General features: G+C 47.0%; 1 protein-coding gene across 1 annotated transcript in view; it reads left to right on the forward strand.

Annotated features, from left to right (window-relative positions):
• Positions 1 to 23577, forward strand: part of TMEM132C (transmembrane protein 132C) — a 291179-nt gene that overhangs the window by 242804 nt on the left and 24798 nt on the right. Inside the window, exon 5 of the mRNA XM_065889544.1 lies at positions 14961 to 15104. Within this exon, the coding sequence (XP_065745616.1) occupies positions 14961 to 15104 (144 nt within the window). The remainder of the gene's footprint in view (positions 1 to 14960; positions 15105 to 23577) is intronic.

Raw genomic sequence — 23577 nt, forward strand, 5'->3', positions numbered from 1 at the left:
GAGGGAAGGAAATTTGCTCAGCTACCGTTGGAGACAAGTTGCAGTTCCCCGGGATTGATTTGCTAAATGGTTTACTATTGTGCCTCTGTGTCTCTCCTGTGCTAACTGCTGGCACAAACCCGGAGCTGCAATCCGAAGAAGAATGAGGTTTTTCACTTCTCGTGACTAATGCGGTCAGCACAGTTCTCCACAATTGGAAACCCACATGCCTGGACACGTGTAGGTCATTTCGGCAAGACCAGCTACCTTTTGTGTTCCGACCCTCCGGGTACCCCCAAGAAAACCTATTAAGACTCATGTAACAGCCCCATTAAAAAGTAGTGGACTGGGCTTCCCTGGTGGCGCAGTGGTTGAGGGGACGCGGGTTCGTGCCTCGGTCCGGGAAGATCCCACGTGCCGCGCGGAGCGGCTGGGCCCGTGAGCCATGGCCGCTGAGCCTGCGCGTCCGGAGCCTGTGCTCCGCAACGGGAGAGGCCACCACAGTGAGAGGCCCGCGTACCGCAAAAAAAAAAAACCGTCTTCAAAAAGCCCTCCAATTCTCCTGACCTAAATGCTTTTAGAAACTAGAAAGGCTGGCAGGCAGTATCTGTTTTCCACCTCTTCCCCGTGCATTTGTGGAGCTCCTACACTGGAGAACAGGATTCCTTCCTTCTTGGAGCTTTCATCCCAGACATGGCCCCAACACTGAAATGAAACACATCGTGTCCTGGGTGGTCAGAGCTCTGGAACGCACAGCAGAGAATGGGGATATGAGGAGGTAACATCTGGACAGAGATGCTCGGGAGGTGAGGATGGAGCCACGTGGATGTCTCGAGAAAGCATTCCAGGCAGGACAGTGGGTACAAAGGTTCAGTCGCATTCAGCGTACAGCAAAGAAGCGGCGGTGTCTGGAAAGCATGTGGAAGGGAGAATAGCAGGAGGAAACCAAAGAGTCTGAGGGCGTCCAGATCCTGCAGGACTTTGCCTCTCGCTCTGTGTGGGATGCAAACCACGAGAAGGTTTGAGCAGAGCAGGACAGGACCTCATTCGGCTTTCAAAGGGCACACCCCTTTGGTGGAAAGTAGATTCTCTCGAAATAGGATCCAGCCACCTACGTTAGATAATGCTGGAACCCAGTGCCATCCCCCTCTGCACATCAAGGGGTCTGTTGTTGGCTGTGGGGTGGGTCCGTGCCGGGAGCAGAGCCCATCCCGTACAAGGATCCCTTCCTGTTGCCGAAATGGGAAGGGAGACAAGTTCGCCTCACAGCATCCCATTGATCTGTGCTTTGAAAATCGGAAGAGACACAGGATCCAACAAAGAACTCCTGTGCTAAGAAAGAGTCAGCCAGGAGGGGTCACTAATTAAGATGCAGCTCGAAAGGCAGCCAATGGGCTGAGACTATAATTAATGAGACACCGTCTAGGAACACGCGGGGCTGGGAACACGGCGTTCGTTCTGAGAGTCACAGCAAGCGGCATTCACAGCAGCAGGAGGGGGCCGTCGGCCTCATGCCTGGACGTGGAGAGCGGACCGGGGGCCCTGGAACAGACGCCTGACCGGTGGTCAGCATCCGCTCATCCCAGCCTCTGACCTGGGGCACAGACATCTCATTGCCTCTGTGGCTTTATGAAACGACAGTAAAAAAAAAAAAAAAAAAAAAAAATCACCTCCTTCTGCCCAGATGCCAGAGAGGTGGATTGTATAGGATTTTTAAAAAGTGCTTGGACCGCTTTGGAGGAAAGGCGATTCCTACATTTGGGGGGATTACTGTAACTTTTCCAGTGCCAAGAAGTTGAAGATAATTCATCTTAAGAAAGAGTCTAGGTAATTACCTGGCTTTAAAAAGGCATTTTCACATCCCCACTCCTAGGTATACTCGCCAGAGAAACGACAAGCTTCAACCACACACAAAACTTGCGCTCAAATATTACTAGCAACGTTGTTCGTATTAGCCAGTGGTAGCCACAACGTGGTCCAATAACGACCCAAATGTCCATCAGTTGATGAATGGATACATGCAATGAGGTCTGTTCATATCCTGGAATATTATTAGGCGATAAAAAAAAAGAACGAAGCACTGACACAGGCTACAGCATGGATGAACCTCGAAAACATGGTGCTGATTGAAAAAAGCCGAACACAAAAGACCATGCAGCGTGTGAGTGCATTTATAGCAAGTGCCCGGAAGAGGCAGATCCACAGAGACAGGAAGTAGACTGGTGGTTGCCAGGGGCAGGAAGGGGGGGAGGTTGGGGGATGACTGCTGATGGACGTGGAGTTTCCTTGGGGGCGTGAAAATGTTTTCAAACTAAACAGGGGTGATGGTTTCAACTGGCAATTACGTGTTAGATCGGTGAATTACGGCATCTGAACTATGTCTCAGTAACGCTGTGTTGTTGTTTTGTTTTGTTGTTGGTTTTTTGCGGTACGCGGGCCTCCCACTGCCGTGGCCTCTCCCGCCGCGGAGCACAGGCTCCCGACGCGCAGGCTCAGCGGCCACGGCTCACGGGCGCAGCCGCTCCGCGGCACGCGGGATCCTCCCGGACCGGGGCACGAACCCGCGTCCCCTGCATCGGCAGGCGGACCCTCAACCACTGCGCCACCGGGAAGCCCCACACTGTGTTTTTTTTAAGGACCTTTCCTGAGGTGTATAATATATGCATTTGCTTTTTCAAAGTCAGTTTACAGCATCTTTAGGGATAGTGCCGTCAGATAGTGTAAGGGCTCGGAGCCAGGATTCTCTCTTCCCTCCCCTTCTCCCGCCTTCGCTTAGCAGATGTAGATTCTTTAGCAAGTTACTTAAACTTTCTGCAACTCTTAAACTTTTTTCTAACCTAGGAAGTGGGGGAGAAGGGAAGTACCTGCCTCGTGGGGTTGTTGCAGGGAGGAAAGAAGTCAGCACATGCAAAGAAGCCTGGAACAGCATGCAGTACTTGCAAAGGCTCAGAATCACAGTGGGCTGTGAGCTGGCCTGTGCGGGTGTTGGTACCGTCACTGGTAGAGTCAGTGCTGTGTCAGCTCCGAGGGCTGTTTTGCATAAAGGCAGGCACTCACGTTGAATGGCTTGGCTGTCAGAAGACTGGAAGATTCAAATAAAGTCCTCTGGGCCTCGGTTTTCCCATCTGTGGTAACATCAACCCTTTCTACTCTGCCATGTTGACGATCAAAGTGGCAGTAATCCACATGAAGGTTCTCTGCAAAGGATGAAAGAGACATTCTTATGGATTTAATTATGCCCCCTGAAAAGAGATGTTGGCGTCCTAACCCTTAGAATCTGTGAATGTGATCTTATTTGGAAAGAGGGTCTTTGCAGAAGTCATCAACTTAACATGAGATCATTAAAATGGGCCCTAGGCCAACAGGACTGATGTCCTTATAAGAAGAGGGAATTTGGACACCACACACAGAAGGCCACAGATGATGGAGGTGGAGATTGGAGTGAAGTGTCTACAAGCCAAGGAACACCAAGGACTGCCAGCCCCGCCCAGAAGCTGGAAGAGGCAGGGAAGGATTCTCCCCAAAACGTTCCAGAGGAAATGTGGTCCTGCAAATGCCTTGATTTCGGACTCTTGCCTCTGGAGCTGTGAGAGAATAAATTTCTGTTGTTTTAAGCCCCCCATCAAACAGAAATGACAGAGGAGAAGGTATAACTGGGAACAATTGCAGTGTGGACGGATCTGTCGGGTTATTGATGGAAGAGGCCTATTCTCTTGCTCCCTGGAATGTTAGGAAGAGAAAGCCTTACCCTAGGAAACACCTTCTCCTCTTCCCCAGCCTGTCCACCTCCTGACCCTCGCTGCTCCTTGGAAATCCCAAAGCCATTGCAAAGCAGAAATGATAATATTGGTTTCCATTTCCCCGTCAGCATCTCCCGGCGCATTTTTAGAATCAATTCTGCCCCCCCCCAAATCATGCAGAACTCTTGGGGATCGTTTCATTAGGAAACGGGAGGGGAGAAGGTGGTGTTGTCGGTTAGCGAGTCCAATCCAGCCGGCTCCATCAGGCGTGCCGTTCGCACACCAACCAGGAATAAGGTTTCCCTTCTCTCCCTGATGAGAAAAACTGCGGCAGAGCTGGGAGTCTGCACGCAGCCTGGTTAGAGGGAAAATTACGTTAGCGGGTGGGACTTTGAAAGGTTGCCCCTACGATGCCTGTGTGTGTGTACATAATATTCTTCATCACAGGATTATGTAAATAGCTGGTTGCACCTAACGAAGTCAGCCTATCAGATGGCACTTCCCTGGGTTCATCTGCCCTGAATCCTGAACCCTCATTTCAAGTACTTTCGCTAATCAGCATATGCCAACTGGCTGCTGTGCCACCCGTGCGTCATTTGAACGAGGACGCCTTGAATTGGGAAAAGGAGGCTTCCTCTTGGAGTAGTTTGCCCGGTGCTGTAAATTATGCTGAATTGTCAGTCTCTGCTTGGCCCTCCTCTCATAACAATCCTCTTGTCAGCCTTGCTTCCACCACCAGCAGCAGCTAAAAGCAACGGGCTTACTACCATCCCCTGCCATTCCCCAAGTGCAGGCCACCGCCTAGCACCCTTGCCACGGAGTCCCCTTCTTCAGGTTACACAACTGGAAATGTGGCATGCAAGTGCAGTAGAGAGCAATCTCTGTTCACAATCTCAAGCATGCAGAGAAATATCTATGTGAGTTAGCCTTAGGTTAGGCTAAGTATAATAGAAAATGCTCGAAACGAGTAGCTGAGACATAAAGTTTACCTCATGTACATAAGTAAGTCCAGGACCACTCCTTAGTCATCAGAGATTTAGACCTCTTCTGTCTTTCTACCCCCACCATCCTCCATGAGTGGCTTTCATTTCCAAGTCTGACTCATGGACCAAGATGGCTACTAATGTTCCAGCCATTGTATCTGTATTCCAGGTAGGAGGAAGGGGGAAAGGGCAAAAAGAACATCCCACTTCCCTTATCCGGCTCCCATTAAGCAGACTTCCTGAAGAAGAACATTGCTGCTTGCGTCTGGACTAGAGCAATAGTTCTCAAACTTTTCAGCAGCACCAGAACCACCTGGAGAGATTGTTAAAGCAAAGGGTGAATAGGCTCCACCCCCAGAGTTTCTGACTAAGTGTGTCTGGGGTGGCGCCCGGGAATTTGCGTTTCTAGCAAGTTCCCAGGTGATGCTGAGGCTTTGGGTCCAGGCACCACACTTTGAGAACCATCGCACTTGAACCCCATTCCACGGCCACCCCCATGCAAGAGAGACGGAGTTTAGACTTCTCTGAGCTGGTACTGTTTCCCACTCCACCTGCCAAAACTTCATGGTTCAGTTACCAAGGAAAAGGAAGAGAATGGATATTGAGTACCAACTAGCCCCTTTTGGCCACAAGACCTTGGGTCTCTTTTCCTGCGAACCCGATCCATTTATTTTTCTAGTCTCTGCCTTTTTCGGGCCACCTCTGGGATCCAGAGATCTTTGCCGTTGCTTCGTAGACACACTGGACAGCCACCTTCTCTTGCCTCTTCCCAGAGGTGCCATCCAGAAACGGGACACTCGTCCCCTCTTCTGAAGCCCGCAGCAAAGCCCATCACCGCAGCCCCCCGGGTCCTGCCGATGCTGCCTCCAGATGGAATGGAAAGTTTAATTAAACAACTCCTCCATCAACTTCCAAGCGATGCTAAATTAGTTCCCAGATCAGTTACAGTTGAACACTCACCCTCTTACAGCCGAGGGGCTGCGGTGCTCAAGAGTGATTTGGTGAAATAGGACGTGGAAATTCCGTCAGCGTTCTCGGACTCCGTTTCCCAGGGTTGAGGACGGTGGGGCTGGTGTTTATGGAACGGCCACCTCTGTGGCAGGCACGAAGCTAGGGGGGTTGCCTAGGTTCTCTCATCTAATCCCCAGAGCCACCCTGGAGGAAAGTGGGACTGTCCCATTTCACAGATGAGGAAAACAAAGCACAGAGAAGGCAAGGCCTGGAGCCCCATGCAGCAAGCGTGGGCAGCAAGCTGGGCAGCCTGACGTCGCCTCACTGAAGCAGTCTCAGCCCTCTGCATGCCAGCAGCTGGGCTCCCTTTTCATGGTCTTCAAAAAAACCCGACCTCTGATCTTCCCAGAGCCTGCCACGTGAGCTGGGGACCCTCCAGCTGCCTCAAATGCGCTTCCTCCAACTCTGCTGTGTGTTTTCCCGACCTACTGCACTTCAGCAGAGGTGAAGGAAGAAATGCTCGTTGGTTTTTCCACGCATATACTTTTTAAAAACTTTTCTTATTGAAGTGTAGTTACTGTACAATGCTGTGTAAGGTACAGGTCTACAATATAGTGGTTCACAATTTTTAAAGGTTATCCTCCATTTATAATTATTATAAAATATTGGCCGTGTTCCCCATGTTGTACAATATATCCTTGTAGCTTATTTTGTACCTAATAGTTTGTACCTCTTACTCCCCGATTCCCTGCCCCGTCCCTCTCCCCACTGGTAACCACTTATTTCTTCTCTATCTCTGTGTCTACTCATACACGTTTCCTCCTGAAGCAGTCATCTGTAATGTTATCCACCCCCCTTAAGAAAGGCCGATTGTAGGGGCTCCCTATGCTTCAAGTATTCATACTCACCCTCCTTGAGCTAAAAGTGTGTGCAGGGAACCCAGCGTTGCCATAAGATGAATATAATCACGACTGCAAATTAGGAAACACTTACAAAATCAGCCCCAATTCAAATACCCCTTCCTATTGAACACAAGACCCAGTGCTCTAGGGCAATGCTTCTTGTGGGTCCAAAGCCCCCGGGTCTCCGTGTGATGCAGATTATCTCAAGACGGAACTCTATCCAGGTTGAGCAAAGAATGCGGGCTTCCGTGCGGGCTGTGGCGCTGATGTGGAACTGTAGCTGGAAACACAGTGAGTCAGAGGAGATAACAACTGAAGAAGAGCAAAGCTGTAAGGGTAGGCTCAGCTCTACAAAACAGAATGACAACACCAAAGGGTTAGGAGACGCCCTTGGGGGAGGCGTGCCGCGAGCCCCATCATTTTGGGGAAATGGAGCTCTTGTTCAGGGTTTGGCAGAACTTTTCTGTAAAGGGCTTGGTATTGCACGTTTTAGGTTTTCTGGAGACACATACAGTCTCTGGCATTTTCTCTTTCTTTGTTTTCTTTTTTTTTAAGAGGCTTGATGACGTAAAAATCATTCTCAGCTCACAAGTCCACATAAACACAGACCACAGGCAGGATTTGGCCCCTGGATCTTGTTGTAAAAGTCTGACGTGCCAAAAAGGTATCTGTAAGGCTCTCATAGACACCTCTCCGTCTGTAATCCGCTCCACACCCCCATGTGCTAACGTTTCTGTTCTTCTAGGCAATGTGTGTTCCCATGCTTGCTACATACAGCCTTATCTTTATTTGATTTTATTTTCTATGCCTCTCCCTCCAATAGAGAAAAGAGTTTCAGGAGATGTGTTGGCTATTCTCCATCTCCTATTGCCTCATCCAGACATTTCACACTTATGCTTAATAGCTGCCCTCTCGTTCAACAAGGACTTTGTTCCACGCCCTGACAGGCCATTCATAAACATTATCTGATTTAATCTTCGCAACAATCCAGATGATTCCCCAAGTTCACAGCCGAGGAGACTGATGCTGGGAGAATTTAAAACACAACAAGGAAAGAGCAGAGGCAGAACTGAGGCAGTTCTGTCCCATATCCTAGCTCTTCAGCACAGAGTAGGAGAAGAGATCATGTGTTCCAGCCCTGGAGGTCCACGTTCAAACCTGGCCAGGCCACCTCCAGGCTGTGTACCCTGGACACATCGCTCAACCAGCTCTGAGCCTCAGTTCCCCATCCATAGACCTGGCATAAAAAGACCACCTGCCTCATGGGTTGGTGGTAGAGATGAAAGCGTTGAGCAACACCTAGCGTGTAGGAAGCGCTCCCCAAATGTGACCTGGTTTTTTATTTATTATTATTATGTACTACCTCTAAATGACTCCCAAGTACATGTGCATTGAAAGAGATTGGTTTTTTTCTTTTTTTTTTAATTGAAGTAGAGTTGACTTACAATGCTTTCTTAGTTTCAGGTGTACAGCAAAGTGATTCAGTTATGTATATGGATATGTTCATTTTCATGTTCTTTTCCATGATGGTTTATCACAGGATATTGAATAGTTCCCTGTGCTCTACAGTAGGACCTTGTTGTTTACCCATCCTATATATAAGAGTTTGCATCCACTAATCCCAAACTCCCAACCCTTCCCTCCCCTCCCCACCCCTTGGCAACCACAAGTCTGTTCTCTGTGTCTGTGAGACTGTTTCTGTTTTATAGGTAGGTTCATTTGTGCCATATTTTAGATTCCACATAGAAGTGATATCATATGGTATTTGTCTTTCTCTGTCTGGCTTGCTTCACTTAGTATAATCATCTCTAGGTCCATCCATGTTGCTACAAATGGCATTATTTCATTCTTTTTTATGGCTGAGTAGTATTCCATTGTGTATACGTACCACATCTTCTTTATCCATTCATCTGTCGATGGACATTTATGTTGTTTCCATGTCTTGGCTATTGTGAATAGGGCTGCTAGGAACACTGGGGCGCATGGATCTTTTCGAATTAGAGTTTTGTCTGGATATATGCCCAGGAGTGGGATTGCTGGATCCTATGGTAGCTCTATTTTTAATTTTTTGAGGAACCTCTGTACTGTTCTCCATCGTGGCTGCACCAACTTACATTCCCCCCAAGAGTGTAGGAGGGTTCTTCTTGAGAGAGGCTGTTTTCTACCATCTGGAACATCTTAGATTAAACCTGCCTCATCCTCAGACCCTCGTGAGATTTGAACCCACAGCATCGGTGTGGAAGGCGAGGTGTCTGGTCTCTGAGCTGCAGATGTGTTTTCTCTTGGTCCCGTTTCCCGGATGAGTGAACTGAGGGTGGGTGGATGGATTCGCTCGTCTGAGGCCACACGACCAGCCAAGGGGCAGAGCCAGGTCTGAGCCCCGCCGTGGCCCCTCCGTGGCACCCGCACATCTCCCACACACTTTTCCTTCTCTTTTTAAATTGAGGTGTAATTCACATGCTATAAAATGCACCATTTTTGGACAGAACTGTAGGGTATTGTTTATTTATTTCCTAAATTTCATATTCTAAAAATTTTTTTATTGAGGTGTGGTTGATGTACAATGTTGTATGTTTCAGGTGTACAACGTAGTGATTCACAATTTTTAAAGGTTATGCTCCATTTATAGTTATTATAAAACATTGGCTGTATTCCCCGTGTTGTACAATACATCCTTGAAGCTTATTTATTGCGTACACAGTAGTTTGTACCTCTTAAGCCCCATCCCTGTATTGCCCCTCCCTCGTCCCTCTCCCCATTGGTAGCCACTACTTTGTTCTCTGTATCTGTGACTCTGCTTCTGTTTTGTTATATTCATTCATTTTTTAGAATCCACATGTAAGTGATAACATACAGTACTGTCTTTGTCTGACTTACTTCACTTAGCCTGATACCCTCTAGGTCCGTCCATGTTGCTGCAAATGGCAAAATTTCATTCTTTTTGATGGCTGAGTAGTATTCTATTGTATATATATAATATATATACCACATCTTCTTTATCCATTCATCTGTGGATGGACACTTAGGTTGTTTCCGTATCTTGGCAGTTGTAAAAAAAAGGCTGCTATGAACATTGGGGTGCGTGGATCTTTTCTAACTAATGTTCTCTCTTTTTTGGAATAAATACCCGAGTGGAATAAAAAGCACCATTTAGAATCTTTAACTGAGCGGTTCTTAGTATATTTACAAGGTTGTGCAACCATCACTTCTGTCTAATTCCAGAACATTTCCATCACTGTAAAAATAAAACTCAGACCCTTTAAGCAATCACTCTGCATTCCGTTCCCCCAGCCCCTGGCAACCACCAGTCTGCTTTCCACCTCTATGGATTTCCCTCTTCTAGACATTTTATATAAATGGAATCATAAAATGTGTGTCATTTTATGTCTGGCATCTTTCACTTAGCATCATGGTCGCACTTCATTCCTTTTTTGTCACTGAGTAATAGTCCACTATGTCACACATTTCCGCTCTCCTCATTTCTCTTGATGAGAAGGCTCTGGGGGATTTTTAATGGTTATTTCACACCCACTCCTGGGATAAGTGCCTCCTCCCCTCGCCAGTTGGATTTATCTTTTTAATCAGTTCACACCCCCTCAGCCTTTTTAACCCTCCAGAAGTAATTCTGTATTCTCTATTTATTTAAAAATTAAAAACCCAATTTGTAAAAAAAAATACAGAAAATGGCCAAACCAATTTACATTTATGAGGTCAAATCAAACAAAGCGTGTTTTCTCTGAAGCCTCAGGCTTTTTCCAAGCTTGAAATGACAGTGATTTTAAAGTACCTCACTTGATGGATTCTTTTCAGAAACACAGAGCAGTTCTCTGGTTCCTGATGGAAGGAGGTGGAGGGAGAGAGAAAAACAGTGACAGCAGAGAACAAACATTTAATAACAGGAAAAGTGTCCCAGTAACAGTTGTGCCTTAGTTATGTTCTGTGAGGCTCTGAGAGGGTATTGGTGGGTGGGGTCTGATGTCCGCTGGGGGCAACAGGAGATGTCCACCCGTCTGCTTTCAGAAGAGGAGGACTCCGTTCCGTGATGCTGAGCGTCTCATAGCTCAGGGGGGTCTGGAGGGAGGGCAGCCTGCAGCCTGGGCTCCAGAGCCGCGCTACGTGGAGGATAAAGGGAGGTGGCACCTGCTCCCAGTCCGCCCTGCCCAAAATGAGTTCTTCCAGGTCCGGCCGGGGGTTCCGAAAGCACACAGTTGTACGTACGCATTTCAATAGCGCGCCAGGCACATCGCTATGAATTGGCCTTGACCGTAAAAGGAACACACACACACGCACACACAGACACACACACATTTTTAACCCTCTAGGAAAGCTTCCCTCCTTCCCAGCACAGCATCTCTCCACGTCCTTGGGAGGGGACAGAGGACCTTTACAGTCAGACCTGGCCGATGTGCCCAATCCATGCCTGGGCGCCTCACTGCCCCCTCTGCTTCTACAACGTGTGCTATTGTTTTCTGTGATCCCATAGCTATGCTCGCAACTGGGGGAAACCAGAAAGGTACAATCCAGCCAGAAAATCGCTCCCTCGTGGGGATCCAAGGGTGGTACAGGAGTTCTTCATTTCTCTTTGTGGTTGTGATTTACAGTCCCCTGAGGGTTAGTGGCGTTGAGCATCTTTTCACGTATCTGTTGGGCATTTGGATTATCTTCTTTGGAAAAATGTCTGTTCAGATCCTTGGCCCATTTTTTAATTGGGCTGTTTGGGGGTTTTGTTTTTTGCTTTGAGTTGTATGAGGGAAGAACACAGATTTGAGCCATGGAGAATATAGCTGGGGGTCTACTGTGTAGAAATAGCTTATTGACTGATGAAGCCAAACAGAGGAAAAGAGAGTCAAGAGATGGGGAGACATAGAAATTAATTGCATGCAACTAGAGGTGATCATACTAAGGGAAGAAAGTCAGATACCATATCTAAAATATGGCACAAACGAACCTATCGATTAAACAGAAACAGACTCACAGACATAGAGAACAGACTTGTGGTTGCCAAGAGGGAGGGGAGGGGAGGGGAGGAGGGAAGGATTGGGAAACTAGTATATATAGGATGGATAAACAACAAGGTCCTACTGTACAGCACAGGGAACTATATTCAGTAGCCTGTGATAAACCATCATGGAAAAGAATATGAAAAAGAATGTCTGTATGTGTATAACCGAGTCACTTTGCTGTACAGCAGAGATGGGCACGATATTGTAAGTCAACTACACTTCAATTTAAAAAGAAAGAAATTAATTGCAACATGTTTTGAGAACCTGGTCCTAGCAATACCTGAGCCGGAATCTTCCCTCAGATATTTGAGTTGTACAAGGCAATAGGTCTCCATTTTTGCTTAGATTGAGCTGCGTTGGATTTTTGCCACTAGTTAATGAAAAGGTTCTGACAAACCCAGTAGAGTGGCTGCCTGCTTGCTTGTTCCGCCCCTGCCATCCCATCCGTCTGCGTGAGCATGGGCTTCTCACTCTGGTTCACTGCATTATAACCCAGTGACAAGAACATGCTGGGTGCACAGTAAGTGCTCATTAAATGGCTGTTGGATCTTCATGGTTATCTAGGATTTGACAGCCGGAAAGACAGAGGAGATGCAGTCCAACCCCCTAGTTTGTAAAATGAAGAAGCAAAGATTCCAAAAGATAAGAGATGCGAGGAAGGTTCTACAGAAAGTTAACGGCAAAGCATAGACTAGAATCTGGGATTCCAGACTCCTCGTGCCCACCAAGTAACAGACACTCACCAAAACCATTGATCGGGAAAGACATTTTTTTCTTTTTACTCGTTTAAAAAAAATTTTATTTTATATTGGAGTACTGTTGATTAACAAGGTTGTATTAGTTCCAGATGTACAGCAAAGTGATTCAGTTATACAAGTATCTATTCTTTTTCAAATTGTTTTCGCATTTAGGTTATTAAATACTGAGCAGAGTTCCCTGCGCTCTACAGTAGGTCCTTGTTGGTTGTATCTATTTTACATATAGCAGTGTGTGAGTGTCAATCCCAAACTCCCACTCTGTCCCTTCCCCCTGGTAACCCTAAGTTGGTTCTCTAAGTCTGTGAGTCTGTTTCTGTTTTGTAAATAAGTTCATCTGTATCCTGTTTTTAGATGGAAAAGGAAGGAATTTTTAAATACAGGGAACTTCATCCTTGTGGCTTAGCCAGGTTATCCTGAAGATCGATGCTTTCTTCACCCGTTTGGCATTTCTAGGACTGTAAATGTCTGCTTCTGCAATTGATCTTGGTCAGTGAAAAATATCTGATGATTCGCCAGTCTTAATCTTGATGTAATTCAGTTTAGGAGTAAGAAGTGTTAGGTAAAAGAGGATGTGTGTGTGTGTGTGTGTGAGAGAGAGAGAGAGAGAGAGAGGGAGAGAGAGAGAGAAGCTGCAGTGACCATTAGAAAGCTAATCACAATTAGTACACGAGGGAGTTTTCTGCTTTAATGAAGCCATTAGCCAAAGACCATTCTCAGAAAGAAAATCTTAAGACTGAACTCCGAGCACATTACCTGTAATGAACCTGAAAATGGACTTGGGGGATTTCTGCAGTATTCTTAGCATCTGGAATAGCCAATGTGGACACTGCCCAAATGGCAGCTCCAGCTCCGGGAAGCCTGTGGACCCAAGAGAAGACATGGCAGAGGGTCATTGAACCGCTGGCTGATGGGCACCAGCATCGGAGAGGGACTTGCACTCTCCTTAGAACGGATGACTCTTTCAGCGATGCTCTTGGTTAACGCAAAAGGTTGTTTCTGTGCCAGTTGCTTCCCTGGAGGAAGAACTGAGAAAATCTCTTTCCTTGCATCTCTGGCTTCAAAGTGAAGCAGCAGTTCTGGAGAGGGACTTGGGGAGAAGTTGACCCAAGGGTTAAAGGTGCCAGTAGATGTCCCAAAGCCACAGATGCTTTTTCATCTTCATTTGACCATAAAGAAAAGGATTACGGGAGTGCAAGCAGGGAGTGCCTACAAATTCAAAAGAGAAGGCATTTTCTCCGTCACTTTGCAAATCACAACACACTTCGTGATGCATTTTACACGACGTCAGTATGAACAGGATAAGCCCAAGTCCCCAGACCTCTGATGGGATGGGCCACAGTGGGTCAACAGAGGAAGACAGCTTGGTTGACTACACAAAACGATGCAGCCCATCGCCGAGGTGCAGTAGTGATCACAGGCATTTGGGGGTAAAAATTACCTAACTCTTTGATTGCTTTTATAATGAGTATCTACCTGTTATTGGTCTTGTTTGCCTGATGGGAATCTATACAGTCTATCGTCTTCTGATGACACAGGTCTGATTTTTTTTCTAAGACTGCCCTTTTCCAGCTGGAGTCGGTCTTGGCAGGCCTGTCAGTCAAAGCGGCCCCATCCTTCCCTGGATAAGGGCTGGGCACCATGATGAGACCAATCAGACTCTCCCTCCAGAAAATTTAAATCATAAACAGAGTCACTCAGGGATAGAAGTGGTTGAAGGGATTCACTCCACGTCACTCTAGAGAGACTTGCCCATCCTTTCCTCTTTTTAACATCCTGGAAGTCGTTCTTGGTCCTGCCTTTCCAAAGCCTTCTTCGGCTTTTTCTCTGATCCCGGGAGTAGCCCAGGATCTATCCACTAAGAACCTGAATTCATTTCCTGTTACAACAGATCCTTTAACAAATGAACACAAATGTAGTCCATTACAGTTCTGGAAGTTGGAAGTCAGAAATGAGTCTTCTGGGGCTAGAATTAATGTGTCTTCCTCCTGGAGGCTTTAGGGAGAAATCTCTTCTTTTTTCCAGCTTCTAGAAGCTGCCCACATCTCCCAGGTCACGGTCACATCACACATCACTCTGCTTCCAGCACCACATCTTCTTCTCTTCATTTGACCCCCCATGGCTACCTCTTCAGAGAACTCTTACGGTTACATTGAGTCCGCCCCAGGTAACCCAGGATAATCTTTTCATCTCAAGATCCTTATAGCTTAATCACAACTGCAAAGTCCCTTTTACCATGTAAGGCAACAGATGCACAGGTTCCAGAGATTAGAACATGGGCATCTTGGTTATTCAACCTACCAGAGTACCTTCCTGCTCAAACTAGCCGGTCCATTTCTGTTGCTTACAACCCAAACCTAACTGATGTGTGACTTTCACTTGGTCTCTGCAATAAAGAAAAAGAATACATATTTTTGGATTGTTGTTGTTGAAAACTAGGAAGACGATCACAAATACACTAAAAGTAAATTGTGAAACGCTCTTGGGAAATTGTTCAAAAATGACTCCTTTGCCCAGGTCCCTAAGGTAAGTGCTGCATGTCTTGTTTAAACAAAGACAGACTGGCACACACCTTGAAAGGCTTCCCCTAGGGTCGGAGAGAACTGAATAGCTCCCTTGACCCAGCTATGTCTGGTTCTTCCGGCAGGACACTGAGATTCTGAACACCGCCATCCTCACGGGAAAGACAGTTGCCATGCCCATCAGGGTGGTCTCCGTGGAGGAGAACAGTGCCGTGACGGATATCTCGGAGTCGGTGGAATGCAAGTCCACAGACGAGGAAGTCATCAAAGTAAGTGATTCCAGGGATTTCCCTGGTGGTCCAGTGGTTGGGACTCGGTGCTCTCGCTGCCGAAGGCATGGGTTCGATCCCTGGTCGGGGAGCTAAGATCCCACAAGCCGAGAGGCATGGCCAAAAAAGGTGCAAAGTAAGTGATTCCATTAACCGTCTGGATTGAACTGGTGGAAACTTCATGGGGGCCTCCCATTCACTAAGAGAGTTTAGCCTGGTGAAATAAGGGGTTCAGCTGGTTGGTTTATGTACACAACACTTCCGGTGGCTTTACTAAACGTTCCCATTTCCATCTCTTAATTTGACATCATGCCAACCTAGCTGTCATCAAGAGAGCTATGGACTATGGGTCAAACCCCCAATACCTACAGTAACCAAGCAGGTAATTTAAGTGAGTGAAGTGGTAAATCAGACAAACCCATTTCTAGAAGGGTAGCAGTAGTCAACTCTTGTCAGTTGTGGCATGTATAAATGTGAATTTGCAGCTTCTCTTCTTCAAGAGGAGCTGCAAATTTGGTAAATTTGGTAAAAGTCACCTTGTTTGTCAAAGTTGGCAACCAAAGGTAATTGAAAAAAAAAAAAACTACAATGGGCAAAAAATAAAATATAAAATACATCGGCAGCATGGGTCTGGCCCACGGGACAGCCGTGACTGCTCTATAGGGAAAATTATGAACTTTGGGACAAATTCAGCCCACCACCTGCTTTATAAATAAAGTTTTGTCGGAATAGGATCACTCAAATCTATTTCTTTTTTTACATTTTATTGAATGATTGTTTAAATTCTATAATGCTTTACAGTTTTCAAAAGTTTCACACATGATTTCTTTTTTTGTAAATTTATTTATTTATTTTTGGCTGTGTTAGGTCTTCGTTGCTGTGCGCGGGCTTTCTCTAGTTGCGGCGAGCAGAGGCTACTCTTCTTTGAGGTGCGCGGGCTTCCCATTGCAGTGGCTTCTCTTGTTGCAGAGCACGGGCTCTAGGCACATGGGCTTCAGTAGTTGTGGCTCGTGGGCTCAGTAGTTGTGACTTGTGGGCTCTAGAGCACAGGCTCAGTAGTTGTGGCTTGCAGGCTTAGTTGCTCTGCAGCATGTGGGATCTTCCCGGGCCAGGGCTCGAACCTGTGTCCCCTGAATTGGAAGGCAGATTCTTAACAACTGCACCACCAGGGAAGCCCACGATTCCATATAGTCCCCTAATAACCCTGTTTTTCTCCCTCTACCCCTATATTGCCCCTGCCCCCCTTCCCTCTCCCCACCGGTAACCGCTAGTTTGTTCTCTATATCTGTGCGTCTGCTTCTTTTTCGTCATATTCACTAGTTCGTTGTATTTTTTAGATTCCACATATGGGTGGTATCACGCAATATTTGTCTCTGTCTGACTTACTGCACTTAGCATCATGCCCTCCATCCACGTTGCTGCAAATGGCAAAACTTCGTTCTTTCAAATTTATTTCCATATCGTCTGTGGCTGCTTTTGAGTAGTTTCCACAGAGACCATATGGCCTGCAAGTCTGAAATAGTTACCATTTTGCCCTTCCAAGAAAAAGCTGGCCTAGAGAGATCCCTGCTCTGGAGACTAAGTATCTTGAGGGAAGGACCCTACTTTCTGGTCTTTCCCACCAACATGTACCATGATCGTGTACCCACAATACTTGCTCAGAGAATAAGACAGTGAGGGTTTTTCCAAGCCAGAAATTAACCGTTTGGTCTCCATCCCCGCCCCCCAAATCAAGTCTGACAGATAACAATCAGAGTCTTCTCTCTGGGGTTAAAAACAACACGTGTGCGTGGAAGAGAACCTTACAGACCCTTGAAGGGGAGGACTGGGGTGGAATAAATCCTTCTCTGCAGACTCCACCCCCGGCATGGACACATGGCAACCAGCACCGCCAAGATTGTCCACTGCACTGGGTGCCATGTTCACGTGGTCTAAATTGTTACACCGACCTTCCAGTAGGTCGCAGTAAAGCGTCCCAACGATACCCTGTGACCGTCATCTTTTGGCCGCTGGGAGTGTCGTCTCAAAGAAGGGACTATTTTTTGTAACTAAACCAAAAGTGATTTATGGGCAGATGGTAGCCGTGAGCCCAGAGTGCTTCACGGAAGACCCAGAAAGCCTGTGGGAGGAGGGGAGCGGGTGGAAGAAGTTCTAAACAACACTGTCCAATAGAAGTACAACGTGAGCCACGCAGGGAACTTAAATCCTCTCGAGTCACATTCAGAAAAAGAGAAAAACAAAACAAAACAGGTGAATCTGATTTTTTAACAGTGTATGTTTAACCCATTATATTTAAAAGCTTATTTCAACATGTAGTCAATGTAAAGATGATTAATAGGACATTTCATATTTTTTGGCACTGTCTTTCCAATCAGTGTGTGTTAGAACACACCTCCATCACAGCCCCATTTCAAGTGGTCCAGAGCCACGTGTGGCTCGCGGGTGCTGCATTGGACAGCAAAGTTCTAAGCTCGGAGGCAGGATTTGGCAACCTTACCACGCTTAATATTTTGCGCCAGCTAATTCCTTGTTATGGGGACTGTCCCACACATTGTAGGATGCTTAGAAGCATCTCTGGGCTCTTCCCAATAGATGCCCATAGCACTCCAAGTTGTGACAGACAAACATGTCTCCAGGCAGTACTAAGTGTCCCCTGGTAGACAACATCACCCCCATTGAGAAGCACTGCTCTGAGGGATCTCTGCTCTGCTTCTGGCTGGGATCTCTCTCCTGTGGCTGAGAAGTAACTTTGGTAGGAGGGGAAGGGGAAGAGGCACTTGGTTTGGACCAGCCGTGGTCACATACCGGGTCCTTGCTGATCGTTTGCATTTATTACTGATTTGCAGTGCCCCGAAGGGCCAGGACCCTTGATAAGTGTGACCCTTTGAAAGGACGCCTCCGGCTCTGATGACTTTTCTAGAGGTCCATCTTTCAGCCTACAAAAACCCAAAAACAAATTTCACTGCAGTTGTACACATAACTGCCCTGAGATGCTCTTAAATAGGTTTGACGTGGAGCCCATTACTAGTATTTCCAGGAATGTAATTAGTATCTTTAGGGAAATGAATGTATTCAAGCTAAAAACCGCCCCCTGAAATGAATTCTGAGTCGATACCCCTGGCTGTTGGCAAAGCAACGGGAAGTCTCAGGTCAGCAGAAGCCAAGGAAGGATGTCTGAGCAGGCATACGGGAACCCCATTTCCCAGGACCCAGACACAGCCTGTGGTTTGCGGTCTGACAAGGTGAATGATACTTGAAGAGCTAGTTTGGTACAGCTTAGGGTCCCATGGTGAGAAGAAAGGGGGAGGGAATTGGCCCCTAATACGTGCCTACCCTCCAACAGGCTCATAAGGTTTGGGATTTAGACAGGCCTGAGCTCTGGAAAGTCCTCTGAAGGCTCTGAGATGCCACCCTACATGCAGGTTGACAAATCAACCTGTCACAGTTTGCCGGCAGAAGACACGAGACTCCTGGATCAGAGTCAGAGGGCTAAAGGGCAGCCAGTGCGTCTTCCTGCATCTAAGCTCCAGTCCCCCCAGGGTTTCGCCACACTGCATGTGCTGTGGTCTCTGTTCCAGAAGAGGAACCCTGGGCTTCAGGAACCCGAGTCTCTTTTAACAGGCAGTGTTAGGGACTGAACGTTTGTGTGTTCCCACAGTTCACGTGTTGAAGCTTCAATCCCCCATGTGATGGCACTAGGGACAGGGCTTTGGGAGGTGATTAGGTTTAGATGAGGTCCTGAGGACGATGGGATTAGTGCTCTCAAAAGAGGAGGAGACTAGAGCCTGCCCTGTCTCCGCCCTGTAAGGACCCCGCAAGAAGGCGGCTGTCTGAAAGCCAGGAAGAGGGCTTTTAGCAAGACTCGACCATGCTGCACGTTGATCCTGGACTTCCCCACCTCCAGAACTATGAGAAATAAATGTCTGCTGTTTAGGCCCCCAGCCTGGGGTATTTTGCTGTTGCAGCCTGAGCTAAGATAGGCAGAAAGCCTGCCTCGCCTTCTCCCGGACAGAGACGGTATCTCCGCTCTATTGAGCCATAAGCCTGCCTGCCTTTTGCTCCAGAAGGGGACTCTGTCTCTCTCTCCTCCTGAGGCTTCTCACCATATAAACATCCTTGAAAAGACCATTCAGACAAAGACAGTCGAGTCTCTGTTTGTAAGATGTCGAGAAACACAAGAGGATCATATGGGCAGTTTCTTTCAGCAAGTTCTTCCCGGCTTTGCCATTTCCAAGCTATGCAGTCTTGGGCGATTCATATATTCCCTCTAGTCCCGGGTAACGTGGGGACAATCACATACCTAATTCAGAAGGTCCTGGTGAGGATTCATGAGTCTCATTTATCAAGTAAAGGACTTAACCTAGAAGCCAACACGTGGAATGGACTTAACTCTGAGTCGGGCAGTCCCCTTGATGACCCTGTTAGGTAAGCCAGGGGTTACAGACTGGCCGTCTACAGGTGTGTTTTGCGTGGTAAGCAGTGTTATTTAAAAATTAGAACTGGATGCAGCTTACTTGCAGTGTGTGATTCAGCGACATTTTAGGAAATTTACTGAGCTGGGTATAACCATCACCATGACCCAGTTTTGGAATACTTTTGTCACCCCATTTACTGTTCATCTCCATTCCCACCCCTAGCCCTGGGCAAACACGAAGCTACTTTCTGTCTTTATGGGTTTGCCTTTTTGGGGGCATTTCATATAAATGGAATCATACAGTACGTGGTCTCTTACTAAAGAAGTTTGGCCATCATTTTGTACATAATCTCTTTTGACACCTTATGGATAACCATGTAGAGAGATGTAATTTTATGAGAATGGGATCATATCATACAAACTTTTTTTTTTAATCATGGACTTTTAAAATTGGCAGATCGAATGAACTCGTGAAACAGAACAGAAATAGACTCACAGACATAGAAGACAGACTTACAGTTACCAAAGGGGAAGGGGGGAGGGATAAATTAGGAGTTTGGGATTAACAGATACACACTACTATATATAAACTTGATAAACGACAAGGACCTACTGTACAGCACAGGGAACTATATTCAATATCGTGTAGTAACCTATAATGGAAATTAATCTGAAAAAGAAGAGATCTGTATATACATGTATAATTGAATCACTTTGCTGTACACCTGAAACTAACACAACATCGTAAATCAACTATACTTCAATTAAAAATAAAGGGAACAAATTTTTTTAATTAAATTGGCAGATCTATAGATACACACACACACACACACACACACACACACACGCTACAGCACACCTTTCCAGCCCTCAGGTAATCAGTGTTAATTACCTACCTGATCTCCTTCTGTGCCTTTCTCCGTGCTCATGTGATCATAAACACAGACACATCAAGACGTGTGTGTGTGTGTCTGTTTATATATAAACACACACACAGAGGGTTTTTCTGTCCTGGTTTGTTTTGCAGAGACGAGGTACACACTTCTGCCTTTTCTCTCCTCTCCCCTTGCGATGCTTCATGAATATCCCCGACTGGTGGGCATTTGGGAAATGAGGCTCCGTCAGTGTGGGGCGTGAAGGAGCCGCAAGTGAAGAGGGGTGTGGTTTGCAGCGTGTTCGGTGTTTAGGTCAATAGGAGTAATGACGTGTGAGTGGAGAGACCTGCGAACATCAGCGTCTGCGTTGATTGACGTTCAAGGAATGAAAAAGCAACGGCCCAGAGAAGGGCAGTGACGTGCCCAACGGAAGCCCAGGAATAGTACGAGGAGGGAAGACACATAACAAGGACAAAAGCACTTGCAACATCCAAGTAACCACCATCGCAGAGTCCTTACTCTACACATTCATCCACACTTGGACATGCTTGAAACATAGCTGAGCCATGCGGCCGATGGCACAGCACAGATTCGTTGGCAGAGGTTTTCTCACTTGCGTTCCACGAAGTGATGGTGTCTTAGATTCGACAACGTACACTGTGTTCCATAACCACCTAACGATTCATTCAACAGAGATGTATTGGCCTTTCTCTAGGTACCATGCCAGTATTGGGGACGTGACAACAAATAGGACATGTCCCCTGCCCTCATGGAGCCTGGCATGGAGGGAACAGACAATAACAGATAAGCGTATTACAGGTGGTGACGAGGACCGCAAAGGAAATGCGACAGGTGCTGTGCTAGGGCGTGGCCTGGGCGTAAAGGGTGACGCTGGATAGGTCTCCAAGGAGGAGGTGTTTGGGCCAGTTGGTGGCAGGGAAAATAACGACTGTCGATGCCTGCTATGACTGTGTATCCCTGATTTTCCCAGTGCTCTCTCCAGCCCCCCATCCTAACCAGGTTGACACTAGGGTACCCCACCCTGTACTTCCTGGGTGGCTCCTACCCTGGCCTGCAGCCCTGCCTGTGCTTTCCCCAAAGCTTCTGAGGCCACGGAGGCTAGGCACTCCCCCCTGACAGGGTGGGAATGCTGAGATTTAAAATACCATCAAAGAAAGCTCCTTTATTGAATTTCCAGTGCAGGGCTGTCTGACCTCCAGGGCACAGTTCCAGCTAATGGATTCCGGTGCAGAGCTAAAAATAATGTATATGGGCAACCACGGGGCCCTGCTTCCCCTGCTGACCAAAGGAGTTCTGGTACGTGGAAAGCAACCTCACGTAAGCAACAGACATTCTTCCCTGTGCAATGGCTCCCCTCAGCACAAAGCTTCCTCCCTGCTGAATTTACTATTGATTCCACAGCTCTGAGTCCTTGAGAGAGCCAGGTTCTTTCATAAGAGCCTGAAGTTTTAAAAGAGTCCCTGAGATTGATTCCCGCTGTAAGTAGCACTCCCTCGCCCAGTAGGAAAATGGGCAAATTCTTTCCCAAGGAGGGAAGAGAGCTGCTCGTTTTTGCTTCTCATATCAGACAGGCTCTGGAAGAAAAGCCAAAAGGTCTTTATCTTCGAGAGCCATTTGGTTCTAAGAATGAAAGAAAGCCAAGGACAGCAAAGGAGTCCCGGGCATCAGGCTAAGGCTGAGTGACACTGCCCAGTTGTGCCCCAGTTCTGGGCTGGGGGTCTCCAGTGTAAAGCAAGGAAGTTCCTTCCAGGAAAGTTCCTTGTAGCGCCAGCAGTTGAAATAGCGTGTCTAAGAGCTTGCACTCTGCCACAGACAAGTTCTTCAAGCCTCAGTTTATTCATCTGCAAAATGGGTAATACTCATACCAACCTCGTAAGATTGTTGCGAGTTTTGACATAGTTGTAAAAGTAAAGCATGTAGGTCGATGCATTTGGTTAGCTCTTCTTACTATCCAGGTAGACCTAGAGCCAGTGTTCTTTCCCTGGGGTGATCGTATGTCTGCCAGGGGACATTTGGCAATGTTTGGAGACACTTGTGGTTGTCACCCTCAGAGAGAGGGTGAGACTGGCCACACAGGTGGCTCATGGCTACCATGTTGGACAGCGCACAGGTAGGGCATTGGATGCACAGGTGTAGGACATTTCCATCATCACAGACGTTCTTTGGGAAGCAAAGACCCAGAGCCTGCAACTGGTAGGAACTAAGTCACGCATTAATGCTTGGGACTGGTCAAGAAAGAGCAGGTTGTTATGACCCTCTGTCTTAAGCTCCCAAGAATACTGTGCTCTAATAAAAGACTTTTGCAAAAGATAAGACCGTTTACTTACGAGTCAGACTTTACTTGAGCCAAGGGAAGTCCATCTGGATTTGTTTAACTGAGAACAGAGGTTTTGAAGCCCCGGGGATCCTGCAGCTGGGCGTGGATGGCTCTTGCATTGAAGAAAGGTTTCTGGCCAGCTCCATGTAGCACAGGGTAGAGAAGTCCAGCCTGGAATCGCGTATCTGGTTGGCCTTGGGACAGATTTCGATCTGGAAAACAGTTCTCCTCCTGTGCTAGCTTTTCCTCCTGCCAGATATTAACATTTCTGCCCTGCTGTGACCTCTCACCTGAAATCCATCTGAGAACAAGGATTTGGTCTCAGGCGGTATCATATGCCAACCTCCCGATGGTTCATCATATCTTTATCAAGGATGATGTGGTTATTGAACGATTAAGACTCTCAAATTGGCTTAATAAGTAAGGGGAGAAACTGTCTTATTATTTAAATGTCTAGGGCATGGGTGGATTCAGAAATCAATTTCTCTGCCCCTCTAAGCTCTGCCTTTGAGTCTCTATATGTGGTCCCCAGAGGCCTTACGTCCACAGCTTCCCAGCAATGAGATGGTACTTTCACTCCATCAGAAATCCTTGGACTTCCTGTTACTGGGCTAGACAGTGTCGTGTGACCGTTCCTGGACCAATCCCCGTGGCCAGGGGCAGTGTGATGTTATGAGCGCACCCCGCTGTGTAGCTGAAGTCAAGACCATTGAAGCATGAGCATCTAGGGAGATTCCCCTCAAAACACCTAAACGCTGTAACCGGAGGTAAGATGAGCGGGTGTGGGGGAGCAAAAATAACACCTCTGCACTGTATCTGAGCTGGAATTTAGTTGCGTTACTCCCC

The sequence above is a fragment of the Phocoena phocoena genome, chromosome 13, assembly GCF_963924675.1.
Source record: "Phocoena phocoena chromosome 13, mPhoPho1.1, whole genome shotgun sequence".
In the NCBI taxonomy this organism is placed as follows: domain Eukaryota; kingdom Metazoa; phylum Chordata; class Mammalia; order Artiodactyla; family Phocoenidae; genus Phocoena; species Phocoena phocoena.